This window comes from Nycticebus coucang, chromosome 18 (genome assembly GCF_027406575.1).
Source record: "Nycticebus coucang isolate mNycCou1 chromosome 18, mNycCou1.pri, whole genome shotgun sequence".
In the NCBI taxonomy this organism is placed as follows: Eukaryota; Metazoa; Chordata; class Mammalia; order Primates; family Lorisidae; genus Nycticebus; species Nycticebus coucang.
Window position 1 is genome coordinate 54051675 of NC_069797.1, and position 27983 is coordinate 54079657.

The 27983-nt window shown below is 39.8% G+C and overlaps 1 protein-coding gene across 2 annotated transcripts in view; it reads right to left on the minus strand.

Moving 5' to 3' along the window:
- NPEPPS (aminopeptidase puromycin sensitive) overlaps positions 1 to 27983 on the minus strand; it is a 135749-nt gene that overhangs the window by 8211 nt on the left and 99555 nt on the right. For both annotated transcript variants that reach the window (XM_053568482.1, XM_053568481.1), the window contains 7 exons: positions 26109 to 26218; positions 21379 to 21442; positions 17398 to 17537; positions 14935 to 15069; positions 12677 to 12896; positions 5114 to 5256; positions 4596 to 4652 (listed from right to left, as the gene is read on the minus strand). In XM_053568482.1, the coding sequence (XP_053424457.1) occupies positions 4596 to 4652; positions 5114 to 5256; positions 12677 to 12896; positions 14935 to 15069; positions 17398 to 17537; positions 21379 to 21442; positions 26109 to 26218 (869 nt within the window). The remainder of the gene's footprint in view (positions 1 to 4595; positions 4653 to 5113; positions 5257 to 12676; positions 12897 to 14934; positions 15070 to 17397; positions 17538 to 21378; positions 21443 to 26108; positions 26219 to 27983) is intronic.

Consider the following 27983-nt stretch of genomic DNA (forward strand, 5'->3'; position numbering starts at 1 on the left):
AAACACCCAAAAGTTGAATACTGTACTGTTTCCTTATTTTAAAAAGATGCATTATTGAAAGCTGTGTGTGTATATATATATGTATACACATACATACGTGTATATACACACACACATATATTTTTTAAGATCTAACAGGGATCCTCAAACTACGGCCCCTGGGCCACATACGGCGGTGTGATTGTATTTGTTCCCATTTTGTTGTTTTACTTCAAAATAAGATATGTGCAGTGTGCACAGGAATTTGTTCATAGTTGTTTTTTTTAACTATAGTCTGGCCCTCCAACAGTCTGAGGGACAGTGAACTGACCCCCTGTTTAAAAAGTTTGAGGACCCCTAATCTAGGGTCTCACTTGGTTGCCCACTGGAATGCAGTGGCATGATCATACATCTCTGTAATCTTAAACTCCTGAACATAAGCAATCCTCCTGACTCAGCTTCCTAAGTAGCTAGGACTACACCATGCCCACTTGTTTCTTATAATATTTTTTTGTATAGGCTTAGCGCCAGGAGCTCAGCGGTTAGGGTGGTGGGTTCAAACCCAGCCCAGGCCTGCCAAACAATGACAACTACAACTACAATAAAAAAAAACAATAGTTGGGGGCAGCACCTGTGGCTCAAAGGAGTAGAGTACTGGCCCCCTATGCCAGACATGGTGGGTTCAAACTCAGCCCCGGCCAAAAACAAACAAAAAACAATAGCCGGGTGTTGTGGCAAGTGCCTATAGTCCCAGCTACTTGGGAGGCTGAGGCAAGAGAATCCCTTAAGCCCAAGAGTTTGAGGTTGCTGTGAGCTATGACACCACAGCACTCTACCGAGGGTGACATAGTGAGACTCAAAAAAAAAAAAAAAGTTTTTATATAGATTATTTTTGGCGGGGGTGGGGGATGGAGGACTCTCATTATGTTACCCATGCAGGTCTTGAACTCCTGGCCTAAAAGTTATATTTTAAAGACTATTTCATGGTTTGGCACTAAGTTTTTCTTTTTCTTCTCTTTTCTTTATTTTTTTTTGTTGAAGACAGAGTCTTACTCTGTTGCCCAAGCTAGAGTGCCATGATGTCATAGCTCACCTCAAATTCCTCAGCTCAAGTGATCACCTCATAGCAACCTCAAACTCCTCAGCTCAAGTGATCCTCTTGCCTCAGCCTCCTGAGTACCTGGGACTACAGACACCTAGTGCAACATCCAGCTAGTTTTTCTATTTTTAGTAAAGTCAGGGTCACTTTCTTGCTTAGGCTGGTCTTGAACTTGTGAGTTCAAGCAAACCACCTGCTTCAGCCTCCCAGAATGCTAGGATCATAGGCATGAGCCACTGTGCCTGGCCTGAGACAGTTTTATAAGAAAAATAATAATAATAATATTTTAGCTAGATGTGGTAGCTAAATGGAGAGCCAAAGCAGAACGAGTCTGAGTTAAAATTTAAGGCTGGGCATGGTGGTTCACACCTATAATCCTAGGTTGAGATGGGAGGATTGCTTGGACTCCGGAGTCTAAGGCCAGCCTGAGCAAGAGCAAGACCTATCTCTACTAAAAGTAGAAAAACTACCTGAGTATTGTGGAGAGTGCCTATAGTCCCAGCTACCAGGGAAGCTAAGGCAGGAGAATCTTTTGAACCCAGTAGTTTGAGGTTGCAGTGAGCTATGATGAGGCCATTGCACTCTACCTGTGTGACAGAGTGAGACTCTGTCTCAAAAAAATAAATAAAATGGAAATAACCTGAAAATACATCAAAATGGTAATATTAATTAATGATGGCCCATGATCAGTGGGAATATGAATCTTCAAGTTTTTAAATGGCAAAAGTAGCAAATACTGAATGCAAAATATTAGACAGAGAAGCATAAATAAAAAATAAAGTTAACACTATACTAAACCTGTATGAGATATTACACATGCTATTTTTGTGACCTGCTTTTTAAATCATAGCTTAAGTTTTTTGTTTTTTTTTTTTTTTTTGCAATATTTGGCCAGGGCCAGGTTTGGACCCGCCACCTTTGGTATATGGGGCAGGCGCCCTACTCCTTTTAGCCACAGGCACCACCCCCAAGTTTTTTTTTTTCCTTCATTTTTCTAGCCTTTAAGTCTTCCATAGTGAATATATGTATATTTTTTTCAGAATCAGAAACAAAATATTATATATATATATATATATATATATTTTTTTTTTTTTTTGAGACAGAGTCTCACTATGTTGCCCTCAATAGAGTGCCATGGCATCACACCTTATGGCAACCTCAAACTCTTGGGCTTAAGCGATTCTCTTGCCTCAGCCTCCCAAGTAGCTGGGACTACAGGTGCCCACCACCATGCCCAGCTATTTTTTTGTTGCAGTTGTCATTGTTTACCTGGCAGGGGCCAGGTTCAAACCCACCAGCCTCGGTGTATGTGGCTGGTGCTGTAATGACTGTGCTATGGGCACTGAGCCACAAAATATTATATTCTCTTTTTTTTCCTCCTCAAGATTTAACACTAACTAGCATCTGGAGACCCTATGATAGCTCCCAGATTCCTCTTCCTTTCTGGGGTTTTTGTATAGAGTGTGATATAACAGATGGGAAGGCAGAAGACATGGGTTCTACTTCCAGTTCTGTCTCTACCAAGCTGTGTAAATTTGACTAAGTCTTTTTTTTTTTTATTGTATAGGGACAGAGTCTCACTTTGTCACCCTCGGTAGAATGCTGTGGCGTCACGCTGTTCACAGCAACCTTCAACTCCTGGGCTTAGGCGATTCTCCTGCCTCAGCCTCCCGAGTAGCTAGGACTACAGGCGCCTGCCACAGTGCCCGGCTACTTTTGTTGTTGTTGTTGCAGTTTGGTGGGGGCCAGGTTTGAACCTGCCACCATCAGTATATGGGGCCAGCACCCTACTAACTAAGCCACAGGCACCGCCCTTGACTAAGTCTTTAACCTCTCCAGGTCTCAGTTTCCCCATCTATAAAATAAGATTCTTTTTAGCTCCAGTATTCCCAGTCTGAGCTTTGGCTTTCAAGGAAGCATTTTTCCTCCAAAGAGAAAGTTACACTAGTCCACTAGATGGCACTTTAATACCACCTTCCAAATATACTATGAGTAAGTTATTTTTTTCTTAAAACTTTCTTCATTATTCCTGCATTATTATCAGAAAATAATCTTCCTCATCTCTTACCAAATGGTTTCTTCTTTATTTTTTTGGAGGCAGGGTCTCGTTCTGTTGCTGAGATTAGAGTATGCTGGCATCACCATAGCTCACTGCAACCTGGGATCACAAGTACATACCACTATGTCTAGCTAACTTTTTTATTTCTTGTAGAGATAGGGTCTTACTCTTGACTCTTGCTTAGGCTGGTTTCAAACTCCTGATCTCATTATTTCTTTTTAGACTAGTAATTGCATAGACAGGGACTGGAGACAGCACTTGTTCCACAGTATTACTGTTGATTCAAACTTTCAAATACATCACTGCCATTGTAAGGACATGGAAATTTTACCTACATTTTGTCTAAGCCAGAGTTTAATTGTATGCCTACTGCTCTGGGAAAACTACAGAAGCTATGAAGACAAGTGAGTTAATTTCCTGTCCAATCATAAGGGATCCTGGCATAGCTCAAACCCTCGAGACATCTGATCATCAATCTATCTCCCCCCAGCCTTTTTTGGTTTTGTTTTTAAGATAGGGTTTCACAGGCAGCACATGTGGCTCAACAGAGTAGGGCGCCGGCCCCATATGCTGGAGGTGGTGGGTTCAAACCCAGCCCCAGCCAAAAACTGCAGAAAAAAAAAAAGATAGGATTTCACTCTGTTGCCAAAGCTAGAGTGCATTGGTCATAAGTAATTCTTCTACCTTGGTCTCCTGAGTGGATCAGATCACAGGCATGAGTCACTATGCCTAGTTTGATGACATATTGATAGTATACACGAACAGACATTATATATTTCTCTTATAGTTTCTTAATACATGCATGCTTGAAATATGTATATATATTTTTTGGCCAGGACTATTTTTTTTTTGAGACAGACTCTCAAACTTTGCCCTGGGTAGAGTGCCATGGTGTTATCGCTTACGGCAACCTTCGACTCTTGGGCTCAAGCAATCCTCTTGCTTCAGTTTTTCTATTTTTAGTAGAGATGGTGTCTCGCTTTTTGCTCAGGCTGGTCTCAAATTTGTAAGCTCAAGTAATCCACCCGCCTTGGCCTTCTAGAGTGCTAGGATTACAGGCATGAGCGACCATACACAGCCTGGCCAGAACCATTTTTTAAACCATTTAAAGTTGTACTCTTGGCTCAGGGCCTGTAGCTCAAGTAGCTAAGGCACCAGCCACATACACCAGAGTTGGTGGGTTTGAATCCAGCCCGGGCTTGCAAAACAACAATGACAACTACAACCAAAAAATAGCTGGGCGTTGTGGCAGGTGCCTATAGTCCCAGCTACTTGGGAGGCTGAGGCAAAAGAATAGCTTAAGCCCAGGAATTGGAGGTTGCTGTGAGCTATGATGCCATAGCACTCTACCCAGGGCCACAGCTTGAGGCTCTGTCTCAAAAAAAAAAAAAAGTTGTACTCTATGTGTCTGTTCAAATTCAAATGCAGGAAATGGAAGTCTTTTTCAATTATACTCACTTTGAGCATAATGTCTAAGGTAGTGCCATCACCATGCTTCAAAACAGTCAGATAGACCTACAAGGGAATATAGGAATAAAAAAAGAAGGTATTTGATTAAATTTATCTTGTTACAAATATTCTAATGTTAAGAAAAGAAAGAAAACAAGTAAAAAAAATTGTAAATAGTCATGTGTTCACATTACATACAAATTGTGGTAAGGCGCTAACAGCCCTGTGAACAACCACAAAGGTAGAAAGCATGTTGTAACAGCATAGCACAGCAGCTCTCTTAGGGAAATGTGCACAGCTAATCATCTTTTAGCACTATGGTGCTGACTGAGTAACTTTAAACAAATGAGAATGTGGCTACAAACTAGCTGGCATATATTAAAAACCAAAAGGCATATATTAAAAGAGTCAGACATGGCTTATGGGTCACTTCTTAGGTCAATTTTGGTTACTATTAAAAAAGTTCCACACTCTACAGAATGATGCAGCCACCTAAAAAATCAAGAGAATTTATTATGAAAACCTACAGGACTCCTCAGATCAGCAGAGAGAATCTGTTTTCCTTCCACATGGTCCTTAAACCGACGACGGGCTTCTTCTAACGTTGCCTTATGTCCTGATTTTCCTAGTTTTCCCAGAACCAAGCCCCTCAGGAGTGCATCTAGATGACCTGATTGAGAAGTAAAAGAGACAAAGGACTACTTAAAAAGCCTATTTTTACAAATCTGCCACCTGGATATTTTATAACTGTTTTCTACCAAGTGTATGTTCTTGAACAAACATAATGCATTATCTTAATAACTTGAGAACACTTAACTTAAATTTATCAAACTGTAAGAGTGAAATGCCAAACAAGCTAGGCAAGGAAATGAATTTGCTGACTTTATTGTCATAAATACCAACTACCTAAATTTACTAAATGTTTACTCAGCCTAGTTATTATCATGTGTGAAAAGAATAGGCTTATTATCATGCAATTTTGACCAAAGGTTCAAAGAAAGATCATATATTGAACTATCATGCTCTATTGTATAATAAATTGAAACCTTACATTTTATTGTTTATTTGTTTTTTGAGACAGTGTCTCACTCTGTTGTCCTAGGTAGAGTGCTGTGGCGTCTTAGGCTTAAGTGTTCCTCTTGCCTCAGCTTCCCTGGTAGCTGGGACTACAGACATCCACTACAACACCTGGCTAGTTTTTCTATTTTTAGTAGAGACAGGGTCTCTCACTCCAGCTGGTCTCAAACTCCTGAGGTCAGGTGGTCCACCTGGCTCAGCATTCCAAAGTGCCAGGATTACAGGTGGGAACCTATAAAATGGTGGTAAGTAGCTGTAAAATGGTACAGCCACTTAGAAAAATAGTCTGGCAGTTCCTCAAAAGGTTATTCAAAGTTATCATATAACCTAGCAAGTTCACTGTTAGGTATATACCCAAAAGAAAGAAAGCACAAAAGCTTGTACATAAAAAAAGAAAGAAAAGAAAAAACAAAAAACTTTACATAAATGTCCATAGTAGAATTCATAAAGCCAAAAAATAGAACCAATCCAAATGTCCAGCAACTAATGAATAAACAAATGTGGTATATGCATACAATGAAATACATTATTCAGCATAAAAAGGAATGAAATATTGGTATATGCTACAACATGGAACCTTGAAAACATTATAGTAAGTGAAAGAGGCCAGACACAAAAGGCCACATATTATATGATTCCATTTACATGAAGTGTTCAGAATAAGCAAAACCAGGAAATAGAAAATCGATTTGTGTGGGCAATGCCTGTGGCTCAGTGGGTAGGGCATCATCAGCCCCATATACCGAGGGGGGGGGGTTTGAACCCAGCCCTGGCCAAACTGCAACAAAAAAATAGCTGAACATTATGGCGGGCACCTGTAGTCCCAGCTACTTGGGAGGCTGAGGCAAGAGAATTGCCTAAGCCCAGAGTTGGAAGATGCTGTAAGCTGTGAGGCCATGGCACCCTACCGAGGGCGATAAAGTGAGACTCTGTCTCTTTAAAAAAAAAAGAAAGAAAATCGATTTGTGATTGCCAATAAATGGAGAGTCATGTCAACAGGCTTCTTTTGGGGATAAAGAAATTGCTCTGGGGGCGGCGCCTGTGGCTCAGTGAGTAGGGCGCCAGCCCCATATGCCAAGGGTGGCGGGTTCAAACCCAGCCCCGGCCAAACTGCAACCAAAAAATAGCCGGGCGTTGTGGCGGGCGCCTGTAGTCCCAGCTGCTCGGGAGGCTGAGGCAAGAGAATCACGTAAGCCCAAGAGTTAGAGGTTGCTGTGAGCCGTGTGACGCCACGGCACTCTACCCGAGGGCGGTACAGTGAGACTCTGTCTCTACAAAAAAAAAAAAAAAAAAAGAAATTGCTCTGGAATTAGAAAGTGGTGATAGTTGTACAATTTTGTGAAGATACTAAAAACACAATCATACACTTTAAAAGGGTAAATTTTATGGTATGTGGATATATCTAAAGAAAAAGTTAATGTTAGTACACAAATCTGATGAACTGCAACAGTACAGTGGACAAATAAAATGTAATATATTTCATACAATGGAATACTACTCAACAACAGAAAGGCATGAACAACCTGATGTACCTCAAAAACATGCTGAGTCAAAGATGCTAAATATAAGAATAGAAATATGATTCTATTTATATAAAGTAGAAGAGAAACATTAATCTAGGGTAAAAGAAGTCAGAATAGTGTTTCTCTGTGTGGGATGGATAGGGGAGGATCAAATGGCAGGAACTGATTTGGGAGGGGGTCTGAGGAAACTTTCTGGACGATGAAAAGGTAACCCCTTTGTCAAAACTCATTAAACTTTAGCTGCACACAGTGGCTCACACCTGTAATCCTAGCTGTCTGGGAGACTGAGGCAGGTGGATTGCTTGAGCTCAGAAGTTCAAGACCAGCCTTAGCGTGAGACCCTGTCTCCATTAAAAATAGAACAACTAACAAGGTATTATGGCAGGCAGCTGTAGTCCCAGCTATTCAGGAAGCTGAGACAGGAGGATTGCTTAAGCCCAAGAGTTTGAGGTTTCTGTGAGCTATGAAGACATGGCACTCTACCCAGGGCAACTGAGTGAGACTCTGTCACAAACAAACAAAAAACAAAAGAAACGCCTTTTTTCTTGTGTAGATGAGGTCTCACTATGTTGTCCAAGCTCCTCTTGAACTCCTGAGCTCAAGCCATCCTCCCACCTTGGCCTCCTTGAGTGCTGTGATTACAGGTGTGAGCCACCACACCTGGTTAATAACTTTTATTTGTGTGCGTGTGTGTGTATGTATGCATGCTTATGGTGTGTATGCATACTGCTGTTATAATTCAAAAAAAAAAACTTTTATGGAAACAATAGGCGATCAATAGATAACACAACTACACATGATTGTGATGAATCTTACAAGAACTAGTTTATATTTCTGGCTCTGGTACTAACATGCTGTGTGATACGAGGCAATGTTTTATCACTTTGCTATGTTTGATCCTCACATCTGTACAATTACGAAACTAATGAGATAGCTGGGCGTTGTGGCAGGCACCTGTGGTCTCAACTACTTAGGAGGCTGAGACAAGAGAATCGCCTAAGCCCAGGAGTTAGAAGTTGCTATGACCTGTGATGCCATAGCACTCTACTGAGGGCAAAAAAGTGAGATTCTGTCTCTAAAAAAAAGAAAGAAAGAAAGAAACAAGATATTCCCTACGTGATAAAAATGTTTTTAGATTCAAAAGTTTTCTCATATTATAATCCTGAAAGCCAACTGCAATATCCACTGAATTCCCTGCCTTACCTCAAGTGATAGGGACTAATTGTCCATGTACTGTGTATGTATACTTCCCTTCTATTTTGCTAGTATGACTCAATGCACTTATCTAAAGCCAATACCTTGACTTTTACACTAGATCCCAACTCCTCTTGATTATACAGCTGTTACTCTGGTAATAACCTTTTTCTCTCACCACATGAATTTTCCCATTATTACTGCATTATTTTCATCAGCAGAAAAATGTTATAAAATTTTCTGACTTAAAAAAAAGAAATTCCTGGCGGCGCCTGTGGCTCAGTGAGTGGGGCACCGGCCCCATATGCCGAGGGTGGAGGGTTCAAGTCCAGCCCCGGCCAAACTGCAACAAAAAAATAGCCGGGCGTTGTGGCGGGCGCCTGTAGTCCCAGCTGCTCGGGAGGCTGAGGCAAGAGAATCATCGCGTAAGCCCAAGAGTTAGAGGTTGCTGTGAGCCATGTGACGCCATGGCACTCTACCCGAGGGCGGTACAGTGAGACTCTGTCTCTACAAAAAAAAAAAAAAAGAAATTCCTGGCTTGGCACCTGTGGCTCAAGAGACTAAGGTGCCAGTCACATACACTTGAGCTGGCATGTTTGAATCCAGCCCAGACCCGCCAAACAACAATGATGGCTGCAACCAAAAACAGCCAGGCATTGTAGCAGGTGCCAGTAGTCCCAGCAACTTGGGAGAGGCAGGAGAATGGCTTGAGCCCAGGACTTGGAGGTTGCTATGAGCTGTGATACCACAGCACTCTACCCAGGGCAACAGCGTGAGGCTCTGTCTCAAAAAAAAAAAAAAAAAGAAAAAGAAAAAGAAATTCCTTCCCTGACCCCATATCTCTCTCATGTCTATCCTCCCTTCACTCTGATCCTCTTTTCAGCAAAACTCCTGTATTATTTATTTATTTATTTAGACAGAGTCTCACTATGTCGCACTTGGTAGAATGCCATGGTGCCACAGCTCATAGCAACCTCAAACACTTGGCTATAAGCAATTCTCTTGCCTCAGCCTCTGAAGTAGCTGGAACTATAGGCACCCGCCACAACGCCCAGCTATTTTTTTTTGTTGTAGTTGTCATTTAGTAGGCCGGAGCTGGGTTCGAACCTGCCAGCCCCAGTGTGTGTGGCCAGCGCCCTAACCACTGAGCAACAAGTGATGAGCCTAGCAAAATTCCTTTAAAAGGCTGGATGAGGTCACTCACGTCTGTAATCCTAGCCCTCTGGGAGGCTGAGGCAGGTGGATTGCCTGAGCTCATGAGTTCCAGACCAGCCTGAGCCATACCTCATCTCTAAAAATAGCTGGGCGTTGTGCCTGTAGTTCCAGCTACTCCAGAGGCTGAGGCAAGAGGATCGCTTGAGCCCAAGAGTTTGAGGTTGCTGTGAACTGTGATGCCATGGCACTCTACCAAGGGCAACAAAGTGAGACTCTGTCTCAAAAAAAAAAAAAAAAAAAAAAGGTGTCTAAAGGTGCTGTTTTCATTTCTTCCCCTTGCATTCTGGAGAACCCACTCCAAAACTAGATACTATTTTTCCTACCATTCCACAAAACTTGTTAAATGCAATGCCAATTCTCCTTCATTGTTTTGCTTGACTTAGAGCAACTTTTAACACAACTGATCATACTCTCTCTGCTTTAATCTCCTGTTTCTTTAAGTTCTGGGGCAGCTTTCTCCTTCTTGGCTCTCCTCCTTCCTCAATGACCAAGGCAAGTAGCACCTCAACTGGATTACTGTTTCATTTTGTTGCCCTCGGTAGAATACCATGGAGTCATAGCTCACAGCAAACTCAAACTCCTGGGCTCAATTGATTCTCTTGCCTTAGCCTCCCAAGTAGCTGGGACTACAGTTGCCCAGAACAACACCTAGCTATTTTCTTTTCTTCTTCTTTTTTTTTTTTTCAAGACAGAGCCTCAGTCTGTCACCCTGGGTAGAGTGCCATGACATCACAGCTCACAGTAACCTGCAACTCCTGGGCTTAAGCGATTCTCTTGCCTCAGCCTCCCAAGTAGCTGGGACTACAGGTGTCTGCCACAACGCCCAGCTATTTTTTGGTTGTAGTTGTCATTGTTGTTTTGCAGGCCCAGGCTGGATTCGAACCCGCCAGCTCTGGTTTATGTGGCTGGCGCCTTAGCCGCTTGAGCTATAGGCGCAGAGCCAATGCCCAGCTGGTCTCAAATCTGTGAACTCAGGCATCCACTTGCCTAGGCCTCCCAGAGTGCTAGTATTACAGGCGTGAGTAAACCACGCCTGGCCTTGAAATAACCTTCTACACCGTCTCCCTGTTTCTTCTCTTATCTCCCTTCAGTCTCCCACAGTCAAGTGAATCAAATCATGTTCTTCTGCTCCAAACTCTCAAATTAGCCATCTTATATCATTACAAAGAATGACAAAAACTTCTTACTATAGCCCACAGGTCTTCTCAGACTTTATCTGCTTCCCATTTTCTCCTCTCCCTATTTATTCTGTCCTGACCTTCCTAGCCTTCTTGTTATACTATGAATACCCCAAGCATGGTCCTGTCTCAGGTCTTTTGTGGTTACTGTTCCCTCTGGCTGGCCCATTTTTCCTGTATATATCTTTATAGCTCTCTCCTTCAGGTCTCTGCATATGCCAAATATCACCCTATTAGAGATGGTTTCCCCAAACACTTCCTTTAGTTTTTTTTTTTTTTTTTTTTCTGAGACAAGAGTCTCACTGTGGGCGGCGCCTGTGGCTCAGTTGGTAAGGCGCTGGCCCCATATACCGAGGGTGACGGGTTCAAACCCGGCCCTGGGTGAACTGCAACCCAAAAAATAGCTGGGCATTGTGGCGGGCCCCTGTAGTCCCAGCTACACGGGAGGTTGAGGCAAGAGAATCGCTTAAGCCCTGGAGTTGGAGGTTGCTGTGAGCTGTGTGATGCCATGGCACCCTACCCGAGGGGCATAAAGTGACACTCTGTCTCTACAAAAAAAAAAAAAAAAAAGTCTCACTGTATTGCCCAGACTAGAGTACCACTGGCGCCATCTTAACTCAGAGCAACCTCTATCTCCTGAGCTAAAGCAATCCTCTTGCCTCAGCCTCCCGAGTAGCTGAGACTAATTTTTCTATTTTTTTTAGTAGAGACAGTATCTCACTTTTGCTCAGGCTGGTCTCTAACCACTGACGTCAAGTGACACTCCTGCCTCCCAGAGTGCTAGAATTATAGGCAAGAGCCGCCACACCCACCCCACTAAACACTTTCTTTAAAATAACCGCCTCATACTCCTTTTCTACCTTACATGACTTTATTTTTCTTAATGATACTTGCCACCTAGAACATTATGTACTTGTTTGTTATGTCTCTCACTAGAATGTAAAGCAACACAGGACAATGTTTTGTTTGCTGCTGTATTACCTGCTCCTAGAATAATATATGGCATTTATTAGCTGCATTAATATTTGTTGAATCAATAAAGGAAAGATACAGAGGTCTAGGTATTGCTACTATTGTTCTTATTTCTTTCTTGTTTTTTTTTTTGCAGTTTTTGGCTGTGGCTAGGTTTGAACCCACCACCTCTGGCATATGGGGCCAGCGCCCTACTCCCTTGAGCCACAAGAGTAGTGTTCTTATTTCAAAAGGCTTTCAGATTAAGACTAGTCAGGAGGAAATATCACCTTTAGTTATTAGCAGATACTAGAAAATAATTATATTTAAAGCCTTCCAATCTTTAAGAACTAGTGTTCTTATTTCAAAAGGCTTTCAGATTAAGACTAGTCAGGAGGAAATATCACCTTTAGTTATTAGCAGATACTAGAAAATAATTATATTTAAAGCCTTCCAATCACCATTCCCAACATTAAAATGATAGCAAAAAGAGTAAATATATGGTTACAGAAATAAACATGGAAGAGAGAACAACACATAGAAAGCAAATAATATCCTTGATTCAGAAAGCTGGTTCCTGTGTCTCTTAGCACCATTATAAGTTACATGTAAGGTACCTGCTATTTATGGTAATAATAAATAAAATAATCCAAAATTTGCTTTAGTTTTTCTTGACTATAAATGGGCCTTTGGAACACTGTAAAAGATTTTTATTTCCACCATTGAATATTAATTACATTGAGCAATGAATATACATAACCACTAGTGTTTCTACGTTGGTGATCCATATAACTTTACCAGTAGGTGTAAAAGACTTAATTATTAATTTCTGGCTGGCTGAATTTATAGTAAAATCGAGCAGATAACAAAGATGATACTAAATGATATTGTTTACCACATTAAAAAGTACCAATTTCTGATTGATTCTTTCCTCATTCAGTATATCCTTTACCTTCTCCAGGTTTCGGGTCCCAGCCCAGTCTCTCCCCTATAGGTGAAAAAACATCTTTCACAAACTCCTGGATTTCCTCATAGAAGTCTGTGTGGGACAAGAGAGTTGAGAGAATCCCCAGGTTACAGCTCAGGTCGCTCCACACAGTATAATTGGGCTCATTCACAAAAGCCTCCATGACTTTTAGAACCTCTACAGTGCTAATGATTCCAGCTCGAGCCTGGGATAGGAAAAAACATAAATTAACCAAGTCTTCAAACAAAACAAAATAAAACAAACAAAAAACCCCCTGAGCATGCATTTTCGGCATTATTTATTTATTATTTATTTTGGCACTATCTTTGGTTTAAGTTCAGAACACTATTGGAATAAAAATCCTACTCTGACAGCAGTCCTTATTTATTCTTTTGCTATTTATTAAGAAAAAATTTTTTAATTACACTAAAATCCCACAATTTGGGAGCAACAACAACAAAAAAAAACAGTTAACTTCCTATTTCTAATCAGTTTGGGGGGAACCTTGGATTTGTTTTTGTTTTAAAATTTTTCATACTTTCAGAAAAGTTTAAAAAATAGTTGGGGTTTAGTTTTTGACAGAGCTTCTTTCAAAGCTAAACTTGCAAACTGTGTCAATTTAAGCCTCTCCTTTACTCACTTCCAAAAGAACACAAACTGGAAGGCATGACAAATTCAAAGCCCTTTGAGAACTAAAAGTTGGAAAAAGAACTTCTGTTACAGCAGCCAACTGCACAAACAGCCCACTCTCCTGGGACAGGTCTCTCTCAGCAATAAGATCAGCAGATGTAAGGTCTTGTGCATCAATGCTAATCTGTGTTTATACAAAGGAGGAATCCAAAACCAGTGACTGCACAGGGGAGGGAAAATCTCAAGTCCAGGCGGCGCCTGTGGCTCAGCGGGTAGGGCGCCGGTCCCACATGCCGGAGGTGGCGGGTTCAAACCCAGCCCTGGCCAAATTAAAAAAAAAAAAAAAAAAAAAAAAAAAATCTCAAGTCCAATTTAAAGAAACACTAGGAAAAATATGAGAATTTTATCACAGTTAAAGATAAATTACCTAACCTTGTTGGAGTCATAAAAATAATAATACTAATTGCTGCTTTGGATCCTTTCTGGAACAAAGCCAAAAATAAATATAATTCGAAAGCTATAATTTGAATAATAATGAAATGTTAAGACATTCTAGCTTTCCCAGTAAAGTATAACTAGTATTTTAGGAAAACATAAAATCACACTGAATCAATTATTTAAAAATAAAAAAAAAGGCTCCTATTTCTATATATTTTTTGAGACAGAGTCTCAAGCTGTTGCCCTGGGTAGAGTGCTGTTGCGTCACAGCTCACAGCAACCTCAAACTCTTGGGCTTAAGTGATTCTCTTACCTCAGTCTCCCAAGTAGCTAGGACTACAGGCGCCCGCCACAATGCCCGGCTATTTTTTGTTGTTGTTGCAGTTGTCATTGTTGTTTTAGCTGGCTCGGGCCGGGTTCGAACCTGCCTCGGGCCGGATTCGAACCTGCCAACCTTGATGTATGTGGCCAGCGCTCTACTCACTGAGCTACAGGTGCCACCTATTTTCTATTTTTTTCATTTAACTTTCGCCATTTCTTCAGGGATGATACCCACTGAAAGAAAGGAGTTTTTGCCGGCGGCGCCTGTGGCTCAAGGAGTAGGGCACTGGCTCCATATATCGGAAGTAGTGGATTCAAACCTGGCCCTGGCCAAAAACTGCAAAAAAAAGTTTTTGCCTTAAAAAGGTTGGCCAGACTCAGTGGCTCACACCTGTAATCCTAACAGTATAGGAGGATTACTTGAGGTCAGGAGTTCAAGACCAGCCTGAGCAAGAGCAAGACCCCATCTCTACCAAAAATAGAAAAATTAGTTGGGTGTCATGGTAAGTGTCTATAGTCTTCGCTACTTGGGAGGCTGATGAAAGGGATCCTTGAACCCAGGAGTTTGAGGTTTCTGTGAGCTAAGCTGATGCCACAACATTCTAGCCTGGGGAAACAGAGCCAGACTCTGTCTCAAAATGGGGTTAAAGGTAGAGAAATGGGATTTGTTTCTGGAAAATTACATAGGCTCAATCTTGTCATATTAATTAATAATTAGTCATTTACTCTAGTCCCAAAGGTGATTAACCTTCATAAAAAAGCATATTCTTGTAATTATATTTCAGACACTCCAGGAAAACTAAAATCCTTTCCTAAATAAAATCCATCACGTTACTTAAGTCAGAAATGCTCACCAAAGAGAAGAGGTCATTCTGTAATCCAAGTCGATCCACAGGGGGCAGAGAAAGGTCACGAATGCCCGGTAATAGACTTTCCAGCATGGCAGAGCTGTACTGGGTTCGATAAAACCCAACTGTTCCCAAGTTCAACTGAAAAAATAACCAATAAGTACTATTAAGTAGTTCCATTTATCTTTTAAATCAACCTTTTGTTGATTTTGTATGTGTAAAAGGAGCTGCAGTTCTAGATATATTTGGATAAAAAACAACAAAGACCACATATGCTAATAGGAATTAAAACAAAACAACACATGAAGATAAATATCAGTTGTCAAAAACAAATAGAGGCAAAAGAAAAGGGAAACTTGAAATAGCAAGGGCCAAATTAAGGGAATGTATAAAGGCCATGGCAGGGATGGAAAAAATAATGTGGAAAAATTTCTGTTTCTATTCTCAGTTTTAGCTTTACAGAAAATATTTATCATATACAAAAATATCTGTACAGTAGAATCTGAGATTAACTAAGCTTTTACAATACTTTTCTTAAGCCCAAAGCCTAAATAGAATAATAATTTTCAGACCCTAAATTTTAAGGAATTACATGGACCCAAAAGGTAATTTCATATGATTTTTGGAGTAATTACTGACTGTAGTTATCCTCTACAGACTATGTACCAACAGTCAAAAAATATTTTTGAAAAGTCTTTGTAGGCCAGATGCGGTGGCTCACATCTATAATCCCTAGCACTTGGGAGGCTGAGGCAGGTGGATCACCTGTGCTCAGGAGTTTGAGACCAGTCTGAGCAAGAGCTAGACCCCGTCTTTAAAAAATAGGCAGATGTGGCCAGTGCCTGTAGTCCCAGTAGTCCCAGCTACTTGGGAGGCTGAGGCAAGAGAATTACTTAAGCCCAAGAGTTTGAGGATGCTGTGAGCTGTGATGTCACAGCACTCTACTGAGGGTGACAAAGTGAGACTCTGTCTCAAAAAAGAAAAAAAAAGTATTTATATACAAAATAGTATATAATGGTAAAATAAAATATAATTTTTACTATTTACATAGAAATATTTTAAAAAATCACCCTACAACTTAATGCAGCCATTATTCTGACTGCCTTTATCTTTTACTATGGAAATAACATTTTTATTTACCTAATTACAATCATAGTATACATATAACTTTCTTTTTCTTTTCTTTTCTTTTTTTTTTTGACAGAGTCTCAGTATGTCACCCTCGGTAGAGTGCCATGGTATCACACCTCATAGCAACCTCAAACTCTTTCTTAGGCTTAAGTGATTCTCTTGCCTCAGCCTCCCAAATAACTGGGACTATAGGTACCCACCACAACGCCTGGCTATTTTTTGTTGATGCAGTTTCATTGTTTAGCTGACTTGGGCCGGGTTCAAATCCACCATCTTCAGTATGTGTGGCCAGCGCTATAACCACTGTGCTATGGGTGCTGAGCCCATATAACCTTTTTTACTTAAAATAAAATTTTAATTTTGCTATGTAATCTTTTAGGCCATAATTTCAAATGATAATGTAATATTCTACTTAGTGCTGGGTGTGGTGGCTCATGCCTGTAATCCTTGCACTCTGGGAGACTGAGGTGGGGTGGATTTGCCTGAGCTCACAGCCTGAGCCAGAGCGAGACCTTGCCTCTAAAATAGCCAGGCATTGTGGTGGGCACCTGTAGTCCCAGATACTAGGGAGACTGAGGAAAGAGAATCGATTGAGCCCTAGAGTTTGAGGATGCTGTGAGCTATGACACTATGGCACTCTACCTAGGGTGACAAAGTGAAACTCTTGTCTCAAAAAAAAAAAGTGTATATATATATATATATAAAAAATTAAAAGAGAAAAAATGTTTTTTTTTTTTTTTAAAAACACTTAAGTTTGATACGATCATAATTCTATTAGGAACATATAATTATGAGAAAAGTTCACAGTAGATACTTTCATTATAAAAGGTACAGAGTATGAAATTATGAAAAATACTTACCTACTGGTATTTTTGTGAAATGGTTTTAGAACACCAGCTAAAGGAATTTTACATTTCAGTGACACAAAGTGATTATTATATATGTCTGCTCTCATTTGATTATAGTTGTACAGATATGACAACACATCATTAAAGTTAACATGTCATTACAATGACAGGGGAGTTTGAAGTTGCAAGGCTACAAATATTTTGGCTAATGTGACTTTATACACTGTCTCCTATCCTCCCCCCGGCCCCCACCTCTTTAGCATATCCCTTAACTGCTTCTCTACTACTCCCTTACCTAACAGAAGGACAAACGTCTAGACAATACTATTTGAAAACTGGCCCTAAACTTCACAAAAAAAGTTCAGAAATTTTTTCTTTGAAAGTCCTAGTTTAAACTGAAGCAGCAGAATTTAAAGCCAGCCATAAAATGTATTTATGTGAGAGAAATCAATTTAGGTAATAAAAATGGCTATGCCATTTCTGGACTCACCTTCACCCACTGGTCTGATTTGACATTTTTCAAAACGACATTCATCTCTGGTTTGTCCATTAGAATTTTCAGTTTGGCCTGGTTGGGATCTTCACTAGTAGAGATTGTGATAGGAACCATCCACTGAGGACAGTCTTCTCCTAAGCAAGAGAAGTACAAACAGAAAACTTAAAAGGAATGGATTAATAAATTGTGGAATATGTACACCATGGAATATTATGCAGCCTTAAAGAAAGATGGAGACTTTACCTTTTTCATGTTTACATGGATGGAGCTGGAACATATTCTTTTTAGTAAAGTATCTCAAGAATGGAAGAAAAAGTATACAATGTACTCAGCCCTACTATGAAACTAATTTATGTCTTTCGCATGAAGCTATAACCCAGTTATAACCTAAGAATAGGGGGAAGGAGGAAAGGGAGGGAAGGCAGGAGAGGGAGGAGGGAGGAGTACGGAGGGAGGGTGATTGGTGGGATTACACCTGCGGTGCATCTTACAAGGGTATATGTGAAACTTAGTAAATGTAGAATGTAAATGTCTTAACACAATAACTAAGAAAATGCCAGGAAGGCTATGTTAACCAGTGTGATGAAAATGTGTCAAACGGTCTATAAAACCAGTGTATGGTGCCCCACAATCACATTAATGTACACAGCTATCATTTAATTAAAAAAAAATAAAAAGAAAGAAAAAGAAAACTTAAAAGGCTGGGCTCAGTGGCTCACGCCTGTAATCCTAGCACTCTGGGAGGCTGAGGCGGGTGGATAGCCTGAGCTCATGAGTTGGAGATCAGCCTGAGCAAAATCAAGACTTTGTCTCTGACCGCGCCTGTGGCTCAGTGAGTAGGTCGCCGGCCCCATATATGGAGGGTGGTGGGTTCAAATCTGACCCCAGTCAAACTGCAACAACAACAACAAAAAAAAATAGCTGGGCCTTGTGGTGGACGCCTGTGGTCCCAGCTACTCAGGAGGCTGAGGCAAGAGAATTGCCTAAACCCAGAGGTTGAAGGTTGCTGTGAGCTGTGACGCCGCAGCACTCTACTGAGGGCATTAAAGTGAGACTCTGTCTCTTAAAGAAAAAAAAGACTCTGTCTCTACTAAAAAGCAGAAAAAGTGAGACAAGAGGATCACTTGATCCCGAGTTGGAGGTTGCTGTGAGCTATGATGCCATGGTATTCTACCCAGGGTGGCAGCTTGAGACTCTGTCTCCAAAAAAAAAAAAGAAAAGAAAACTTGAAAAATAATTTTGCACTTGAAGAAATAAAAGGTAAAGTGGAGAGACAGAGGACTGCTGTTGTCCTAATCAGAAGCTTGAGTCTAACTGTTAGAACCAACAGCACATTCTTAGTAGTACATGAACTCTTCCAGGTCGCTTGGATAATGTTAAACATCCAAAAGAGATAGTTTACTAAAAAAACCCACAATAGTCTAAAAAAAAGAAGTTAACTAACTTGTAGAATCACAAATGCAATGATTTTAACGTAATTTCTGTTTTCTCTTCACAAAGCAATAGACACCACAATGATTTGATTGTTAAAATCTGATCTGAGTAGATAAAAGGTCTCACATAGCATTTAAAAATTCAAAGCCCTATCCTTACACTGAAAGGTTATTATTATTATTTTTTTTTTTTGCAGTTTGGCCGGGGCTGGGTTTGAACCCACCACCCTGGTATATGGGGCCAGCACCCTACTACTTGAGCCACGGGTGCCGCCGTCAAAGGTTAATTTTTATAATCGTTATAGACATGATACATCTTGGAGCTGTTGCATCCCATCACAGAGTCATATCAAAAGCCCAAAGCTTTTGTAAGGCAGAAACAGTGTCTTAGATATTAGACAGCAAAACAGAGTTTGCATTAAGATGCCAAAGAGAGTCCTTGCTCCAGTTCATTAATGAACTCGTTTAGTAAGTTACATAACTTTATTATATAGCACAAATTAAAATTTCTCTTTAACACTGGGATATTTTAGGTTTTAATGCTAGCTATATTGGTGACAGAACATTAGAAAAACCTGCAAAAGCTATCTGTACTACAATGTAGATTACAGGTATGAGGCAGAAAACGGCAACTGTGACACAAAGATTTATTTGGATAATAAAGCTGTCATCTTGAGAAAGGGATTCAAAAGGATAAAATGGAAACCGAGTGAGAATCCATTATCCCAACCCAATAACCACTGTAATTGGGGTACATGAGCTGTGGAGTCAGATAGTCCTTAGGAGGGAAGGATGAGAAATTTAATGTTTGGACTGTGTTTGTCTCACAATCACCACAAAGTGTAGAAAATGAAGTAAATAAATAAATAAATAAAGCTGTCATCTGACTTGTTAGACATATTTGTTAAAAGAGTAAGTCTTAGGGGTGCCCATAGCTCAGTGGCTAGGGTGCCGGCCACATAGTCTAGGTCTGGTGGGTTCGAACCCGGCCTGGGCCTACTAAACAAAAAAATAGCCAGGTGTTGTGGTGGACACCTATAGTCCCAACTACTAAGGAGGCTGAGGCAAGAGAATCGCTTGAGCCCAAGAGTTGGACGTTGCTGTGACGCGATGGCATTCTACCGAGGATGACAAAGTGAGATTCTGTCTCAATAAAAAAATAAAATGAAATGAAAGAGTAAGTCTAAATGCTAAGGAAAGTTAAGGGCAAAAGGTTTATTTTATTTTTATTTTTTTGAGACAGAGCCTCAAGCTGTCACCCTGGGTAGAGTGCTGTGGCATCACAGCTCATAGCAACCTCCAACTCCTGGGCTCAAGCGATTCTCCTGCCTCTGCCTCCCAAGTAGCTGGGACTACAGGCACCTTCCACAATGCCTGGCTATTTTTTGGTTGCAGCCATCATTGTCTGTTTGGCAGGCCCGGACTAGATTCGAACCTGCCAGCTCAGGTGTATGTGGCTGGCACCTTAGCTGCTTGGGCCACAGGCGCCGAGCCGAGGGCAGAAGGTTATCTCTCTTACTCAGAGTAGATGGTGGTGTGTAGAATATGACAAGGTGTTGATGATTCTCATATATATACTTACCCTGTGGAAAACTACTATTTTAAATGAAGTAAGAGTACAGAGAAACATTGTACTGATTTTCTCAAATAATCTTTAATTTTCTAGGTAAAATTATATAGGTAAAAGAGCGTAATGACCAATGGAAATATTTGAAAAAATGGTTGTTAAGAGCGTAACCCATAGAATCTAACTATTTTGCTTGAATTTTCAGTTTAACTTCTTAAATAGGTAATTTTAAGTACTTTAACCTAGCTGTGCCTTAGCTCCCTTATCTGGAAAATGAAAATACTACCACCTACCTTATAAGAAAGCTAAGAGTATAAAATGAGAGTCAGTTATGGTGCCTAGCACAATGATCGGTACATAATAAATCTAGATAGTCATTGGGCTTTATTTATTTACTTATTATATCCAAGAATTAAAAAAAAATTAACCACCCACACAAATGTATATTAAATTCTTTTTCAGGGATTGAGGCTAAAGATCACTTTTTAGGTATTCGTATCCTTCTTCACTCATTATAACCTCCAATAATACCATTAAAACATGACATTTCAAAAACTAAAGTGATGATTACAAATAGCTCATGAGTCTTTTTTGATTTCCTAAATTTCATTTTTTATTATATTAACATCTCATCATTTTTATTTAAGTCTATTGAAATTATAAAGAGGGAATAATTAGGCCAGGTGCAGTGGACTCAAACCTGTAATTCTAGCACTTCAGGAGGCCAGGGCAGGAGGACTCCTTGAGGCCAAGGGTTCAAGACTAGCCTGAAAAACAGTGAGACTTCAGCTCTACCTAAAATAGATGGGGATAAGGATCACTTGAGCCCAAGAGTTTTAGGTTGCAGCAAGCTATGAACAGGCCATTGCACTCCAGCTTGAGTAACAAAGTAAGACTCTATCTCAATAAACAAACAAAAAAAAGCATAATTCATTCATCAGCTCCCACTTACTCCACTTATAGCCATTTGCTTACCAACATATGGTCCACTGGCACAGAACTTCTTTTGGGACAACTTCAATAATCTGTCATCTTCTACCTAAGAAGCAAAACAAAGTCTGTAATAGTATCAGCACATTTTTTTAAGGGAAAGGGACACTATTTCTATGACAAAGTAAATGGTGGAACCAACATAACCAAATGTGCAATGGTGATGAAGATGATGATACAGAAAGGGAGATCAGTCACTATTTTTCATGTAGGCCTCAAGAATAACAATACTCTCTTAGCTCGGTGCCTACAGCTCAGTGGCTAAGGCACCAGCCACATACACCAGAGCTGGTGGGTTTGAACCCGGCTCGGGCTTGCCAAATAACAATGACAACTACAACCAAAAAATAGCTGGGCATTGTGGTGGGAACCTGTAGTCCCACCTACTTAGGAGGCTGAGGCAAGAAAATCACTTAAGCCCAAGAGTTTGAAGTTGCTGTGAGCTATGACACCAAGGCACTCTACTGAGAGCAACACAGTGAGACTCTATCTCAAAAAGAAAAAAAAAAAAAGGCAGTGCCTGTGGCTCAGTGGGTAGAGTGCTGGCCCCATATACTGAGGATGGCAGGTTCGAACCCAGCCCCAGACAAACTGTAACAACAACAACAACAAAAAAGCCAGGCGTTGTGGCGGGCACCTGTAGTCCCAGACACTCCGGAGGCTGAGGCAAGAGAATTGCCTAAGCCCAGGAGTTGGAGATTGCTGTGAGCTGTGACGCCACAGCACTCTACCAAGGGCAATAAAGTGAGATTCTGTCTCTTAAAAACAAAAAAGAGAATAACAATACTCTTAACAAAAGGCCAAGTACCATGTAAAATACACTCTTCTCTGAAGAGATGTGTACCCAGATGAGAATAGACTCCTAAAGCATTAAAGTATTTACAAGTCAAGTATTCACAGGTATACACAATAATAATACTGCATCAAGTTACATTAATCTTTATAGAGAAAGGTTATGTCTTTAGTTCTTTTCCACCTCTAAAAATTGGCAATAGTAAATTAGCGTATAGTTTCAATATTTACATGCTTGATAATCACGGTATTACCAAATTTCAGATAAACAAGAACATTATCTTGTTGATAAAGTAGAACATATCTTGTTTTAAAGGATGAGCTTAGCAATGAAACACAAAAAGTGGAAGAAAAACTGCAAATAATTAGAAAGACAGAAGCAACAATGGCAAGTATATATGTTTAAAAAATACCTCAACAATATGCAGTCATTTGTTTGACTTATCATTAGCTATTACATCCTGGAAGATTTCAAGTAATACAAGATATAACAGATTTAAGATCACCTAAATCAAATTGGGCCAATGACCTTCATGGATAAACTAACTGTAAGAGACAGAACTGAAAGACTAAGGAAAAATTTAAGTGAGAAAGCAATAGTTACTTTTTTGTCATAAAGAAACTATTCATGAACTTTAACACTACATACTGATTATACATGACACATATTTCCTTGAAAAAGTTAAAAGTTGGGCAGCGCCTGTGGCTCAGTGAGTAGGGCGCCGGCCCCATATGCCGAGGGTGGTGGGTTCAAACCCAGCCCCGGCCAAACTGCAACAAAAAAATAGCCGGGCGTTGTGGCGGGCGCCTGTAGTCCCAGCTGCTCGGGAGGCTGAGGCAAGAGAATGGCGTAAGCCCAAGAGTTAGAGGTTGCTGTGAGCCGTGTGACGCCACGGCACTCTACCCGAGGGCGGTACAGTGAGACTCTGTCTCTACAAAAAAAAAAAAAAAGAAAAGAAAAAGTTAAAAGTTAACTTTTAAACTGCTTCATTTTTGCTTCAATTATAGCAAAAATATTTTAATTTAGGGAATGTAAACTGGAATGAAATAGATCACAATCAAGACATTATAACTGGCTTGGTGCCCGTAGCTTTGGTTAGGGCACTGGCCACCTACACAGGGGCTGGTAGGTTTGAACCTGGCCAGGGCCTGATAAACAAAAATGAGGCAGGCATTGTGGTGGGCGCCTGTAGTCCCAGTTACTGGGAGGGTGAGGCAAGAGAATCGCTTAAGCCCAAGACTGAGGTTGCTGTGAGTTGTGACAACACAGCACTCCACTGAAGGTGACATAATGAGACTCTGTCTGGAAAAAAAAAAAAAAGATATTATAACTTATAGAGCTCTCTTATTCTTAAAAGAATTAAGAGTCATAGGCATAAAAGTAAAAAAAAAAGACAAAAAAAAAAAAAAAAAACCAAGAGTCATAGGCAGGCTTTTTATTGTAATGCTTTTTATTGTAAGGATGAATTTGGCTGTGCCGATAGACAAAAAACAACAAAACAGAAAACAAGACATAGACAGTGACTATTATATAGAAAAGTTAACTGAGTTTCAATAACATTTGGGAAGACATGTGGTATTAGTGTCCTCTGTTCTAAGTAATGAGAGCTATTATGCTCTTATAAGTGTGCTCTGCTTGAAGAAAAAAATAATGGCTTTTAAGTTGGCTTTTTGTGTAATCATTAAATAGTCTAATAATAATAGTTTTGAGGAAGGAATTGCCAGAGGTGAAAGGTATTAACATCTTTGTGTGTTAATACTCTTAAAATTTAAAAGTCAGGTAAAGAGAATACTTGTCAGCCTAAATGGACTGTCACTGTTAAATTTGAACAGTCATCTCCTATATAATAGACTAATCCAAACTGGAGAAAGGAGACTGAAAAGAAACAGAATGGTCACAATGGTAGGCCACAAAGCTTACAAGTATTCTTTCCTACCAAACATGATCAATTGCATTCCCTAAACTGCCTTTTCAATTTCTTGCAAACCATCTAACTGAAAGGATCTTCAATGTGCACATTTATTTTTAAATCCAATCATTTTTAAAGTCGTGGCTCTAGAAGAATAACTTGCAAGCATCCACATTAAAATGTTCTGTGTAAATATGAGTACAAGGGCCAATTTATATGTCACCAGAATACTTACAATGCAGAAAAGCAAAAATTTACTAACTTAGATTACTACATTGAGAAATTCTTTGTAAAACTTACTTAGCTTTATGGACAATATAGAACTACAAGGTAAAATATATATGAAATAAGACTTACAAATCCTCTTCCCTAAAAATGAACTGCAATTAATCCCCCATGCAGCTCTTAAAACCATGGCAAAGAAATTTAAGAGAATACTTTCATATTATAATTTCATATAATGAAACTGAGTTAATATAAAACTTTTTGGTAAGCACTAACGGTTGATGTGTAATTTTCAGTTCTGTTGGAAAATAACTCATTCTGAAACAGTCCCAGTCCATTTTGAACTCACATAACAGTTCAACTAATGAGTGTAATTCTAGTCAAAATCATATTGCCTGCTAGGTGTGATTACAGGCTCACACCTGTAATACTAGGATTCTGGGAGGCTGAGGTGAGAAGATCATTTGAAGTTAGAAATTCAAGATCCCTTGGTGTGTGTCACACTTTATGGGGGCAAGACGTGATTGCAAGAGGGACTTTACCTAATACTTGCAATCAGTGTAACCTGGCTTATTGTACCCTCAACGAATCCCCAACAATAAAAAAAATAAATAAATAAATAAATAAATAAAAAAGAAATTCAAGATCAACCTGAGCAAGAGTGAAATCTCACTTTTACCAAAAATAGAGAATATTACCCTGGTGTGATGGTGTGTACCTATTATCCCAGGTACTTGGGAGGCTGAAGCAGGAGGATCACTTGATCCCAGGAGTTTGAAATTGCAGTGAACTATGATGATGCTACTGCCCTCTAGTCTGGGTAACAGAGTGAGACTCTGTCTCAAAATAAATAAATAAATAAAAATTACACTGCCAGGCAGCACCTGTGGCTCAGTCAGTAGGGCACTGGCCCCATATACCAAGGGCAACGGGTTCCAACCCGGCCCCAGCCAGCTAAAACAGCAGTGGCAACTGTAACAAAAATAGCCGGGTGTTGTGGCGGGCACCTGTAGTCCCAGGTACTCAGGAGGCTGAGGCAAGAGAACCGCCCTAGCCCAAGAGCTGGAGGTTGCTGTGAGCTGTGACGCCACAGCACTCTACTGAGGATGACAAAGTGAGAGTCTGTCTCAAAAAAAAAAAAAAAAATCATGCTGCCATTCAATCATTAAAAACCAATCATACACAATGTTAAGTTTTACCAAATACTTTTTCCTGCATCTAATTAGGTGATTCTATGTTTTTTTCTATTTGATTCTGTTAATGTAGTGATTATGAATCAATACGTTGTTGTTGGGTTGGTTTTTTTTTTTTTTTTTTTTTTTTGAGACAGAGTTGTGCTGGGTAGAGTGCCCTAGCATCATAGCTCACAGCAACCTCAAACTCTTGGGCTCAAGAGATCCTCCTGCCTCAGCCTTCTGAGTAGCTGGGACTACAAGCACCCACTAACACACTTGGCTAGATTTTTTATTTTTAGTAGAGACAGGATCTTGCTCTTGGCTCAGGCTGGTCTTGAACTCCTGAGTTCAAACAATTCACTTGCCTCGGCCTCCCAGAGTGCTAGAATTATAGGCTATAACACTGTGCCCAGCCCAACGCTAATTTTTTAATGTTAAAAGCCTTAAATATGTATAATTCTAATGATATAGGGGCATAGTCACTGAGAAAAGAATAATGGGTTGCTTTAAATGTCACTAGAACCCTTGAAGTACAGAAAAGCAAATCTAATAACATTGTACTGGATTTCATTAAGTATTAACAGAAAAATGAAAAGACTTAATGTAAGTTTACCTGTTCAGCTTCCACATAAATGAGAGGGAATCCCATTTGTTTGGTCCAGGTATTCATCACTGCTGCTATAGGCTTACCACTAGCATTTTCTAAACTTTCCCAGAGATCCTCTAGAAGATAAACACAAATTATGAGATAATCTAAAATCTTTACATTTTATTTTCCTAAACAAACCAGAGGTTAACTCTTGACACCACAAAGGTGACCAATTCTTTAGTTTCTTTCAGGTTCAGAAAAGAAATAGTGGGCCAAATTCCCATTATTCCTCCTTACCGCAACTTAGTAAATTCTGTTATAAAAACTTGTCTTTTACTCTAAGATATACTTAATCACTATTTCTAGGAAGAATTACAAACTATAATAAACAAAAAAACAGATTAAGTTCAAACAAAAAGAAAGGGAAACAAAGAAACAGAAACATGTTCAAGAGCACTACTAAATAATTACTGACAAACTTAAAACCACTACACCCATTCAATTAACTGATGCTAAGTAGTAATACATTATAATATGTACTATAATGATGGCATGCATGGATTAAAGGCACAAAAAGAAATATCCAAAGAAAATAAAAGCTTTTCTTTTTTTTTTTTTTTTTTTTGTAGAGACAGAGTCTCACTGTACCGCCCTCGGTAGAGTGCCGTGGCGTCACATGGCTCACAGCAACCTCTAACTCTTGGGCTTACGCGATTCTCTTGCCTCAGCCTCCCAAGCCGCTGGGACTACAGAAAAGCTTTTCAATAGGTGACTTTTGCTCTACATGATTAGACAGACAAGGAGAAAAGGGGCATTCCAAGCAGACAGAATAAATGACCTATGTACAAATAGGAAAGAATAAGACAGAAATTAGCAATAATAGCAATATATTCAATAAGCTGAAGAACAGAGGTTATGTGAGTGGCAGTAACAAGGAGATGAAGCTAAAAAAGTAGGTCGGAACTGAATTTTTCAAGACCACACAGCTTACAAAGAAACAGACTTTATCGAAGAGGCAATGTAGTCTCTCAAATATTTTTAATCAGTAGGGTAACACAATTAGATACAGTCATGTGCTACATAATGATGTTTTGGTCAAGACTACATATATGACGTGATCCCATGAGATTATAATGGAACTGAAAGATTCCTATTGCCTAGTGACACTGAAGCTGTCATAATGTCTCACAGCACATGTATTACTCACATGTTTGTGGCAAAGTCAATATAAATAAAACTGCTGTACTGCCAGTTATATGAAAGTACAGCACATATAATTATGTACAGAGTACATAATAATTGACAATGAAAATAAATGGCTATCTTACTGGTGGAAGTATTTACTAACCATACTTTTTTCTCAAATTTACTTTATTATTTTATTTTATTATTATTTTTTTCTTGCCCAGGCTGGAGTGCAGTTATGTCATCATACTACAGCCTCTAACTCCTGGGCTCAAGGAATCTTCCTGCTTCAGCTTCCTGAGTAGGTGGGACTATAGGGACACACAACTACATCTTGCTAATTTTTGGTTTTTAAATTTTTTATAGAGATACGTAGAGGCTGGTCTCCTGGGATTAAGCGATCTTCCTGCCTCAGCCTCCCCAAATCCTAGGATATAACCTCAGCCACAGCACCTTACCCTTATCATTAGAGTGTACTCCTACTTATTAACAAAAAAAGTTAATTGTAAAATAGCCTCAGGCAAGTCTTTTAGTAGGTATTCTGGAAAGCACTGTTATCATAGGAGATGACAGCTCCATGAATGGTATTGCCCCTAAAGACTCCTCAGGGATAAGATGTGGAGGTGGAAGACAGTGATCACGATGATCTTGTCTCTCTCTAGTCCTAGGTGGATGTGTGTGCTTCTGAGATTTTTAACAAAAAAGTTTAAAAAG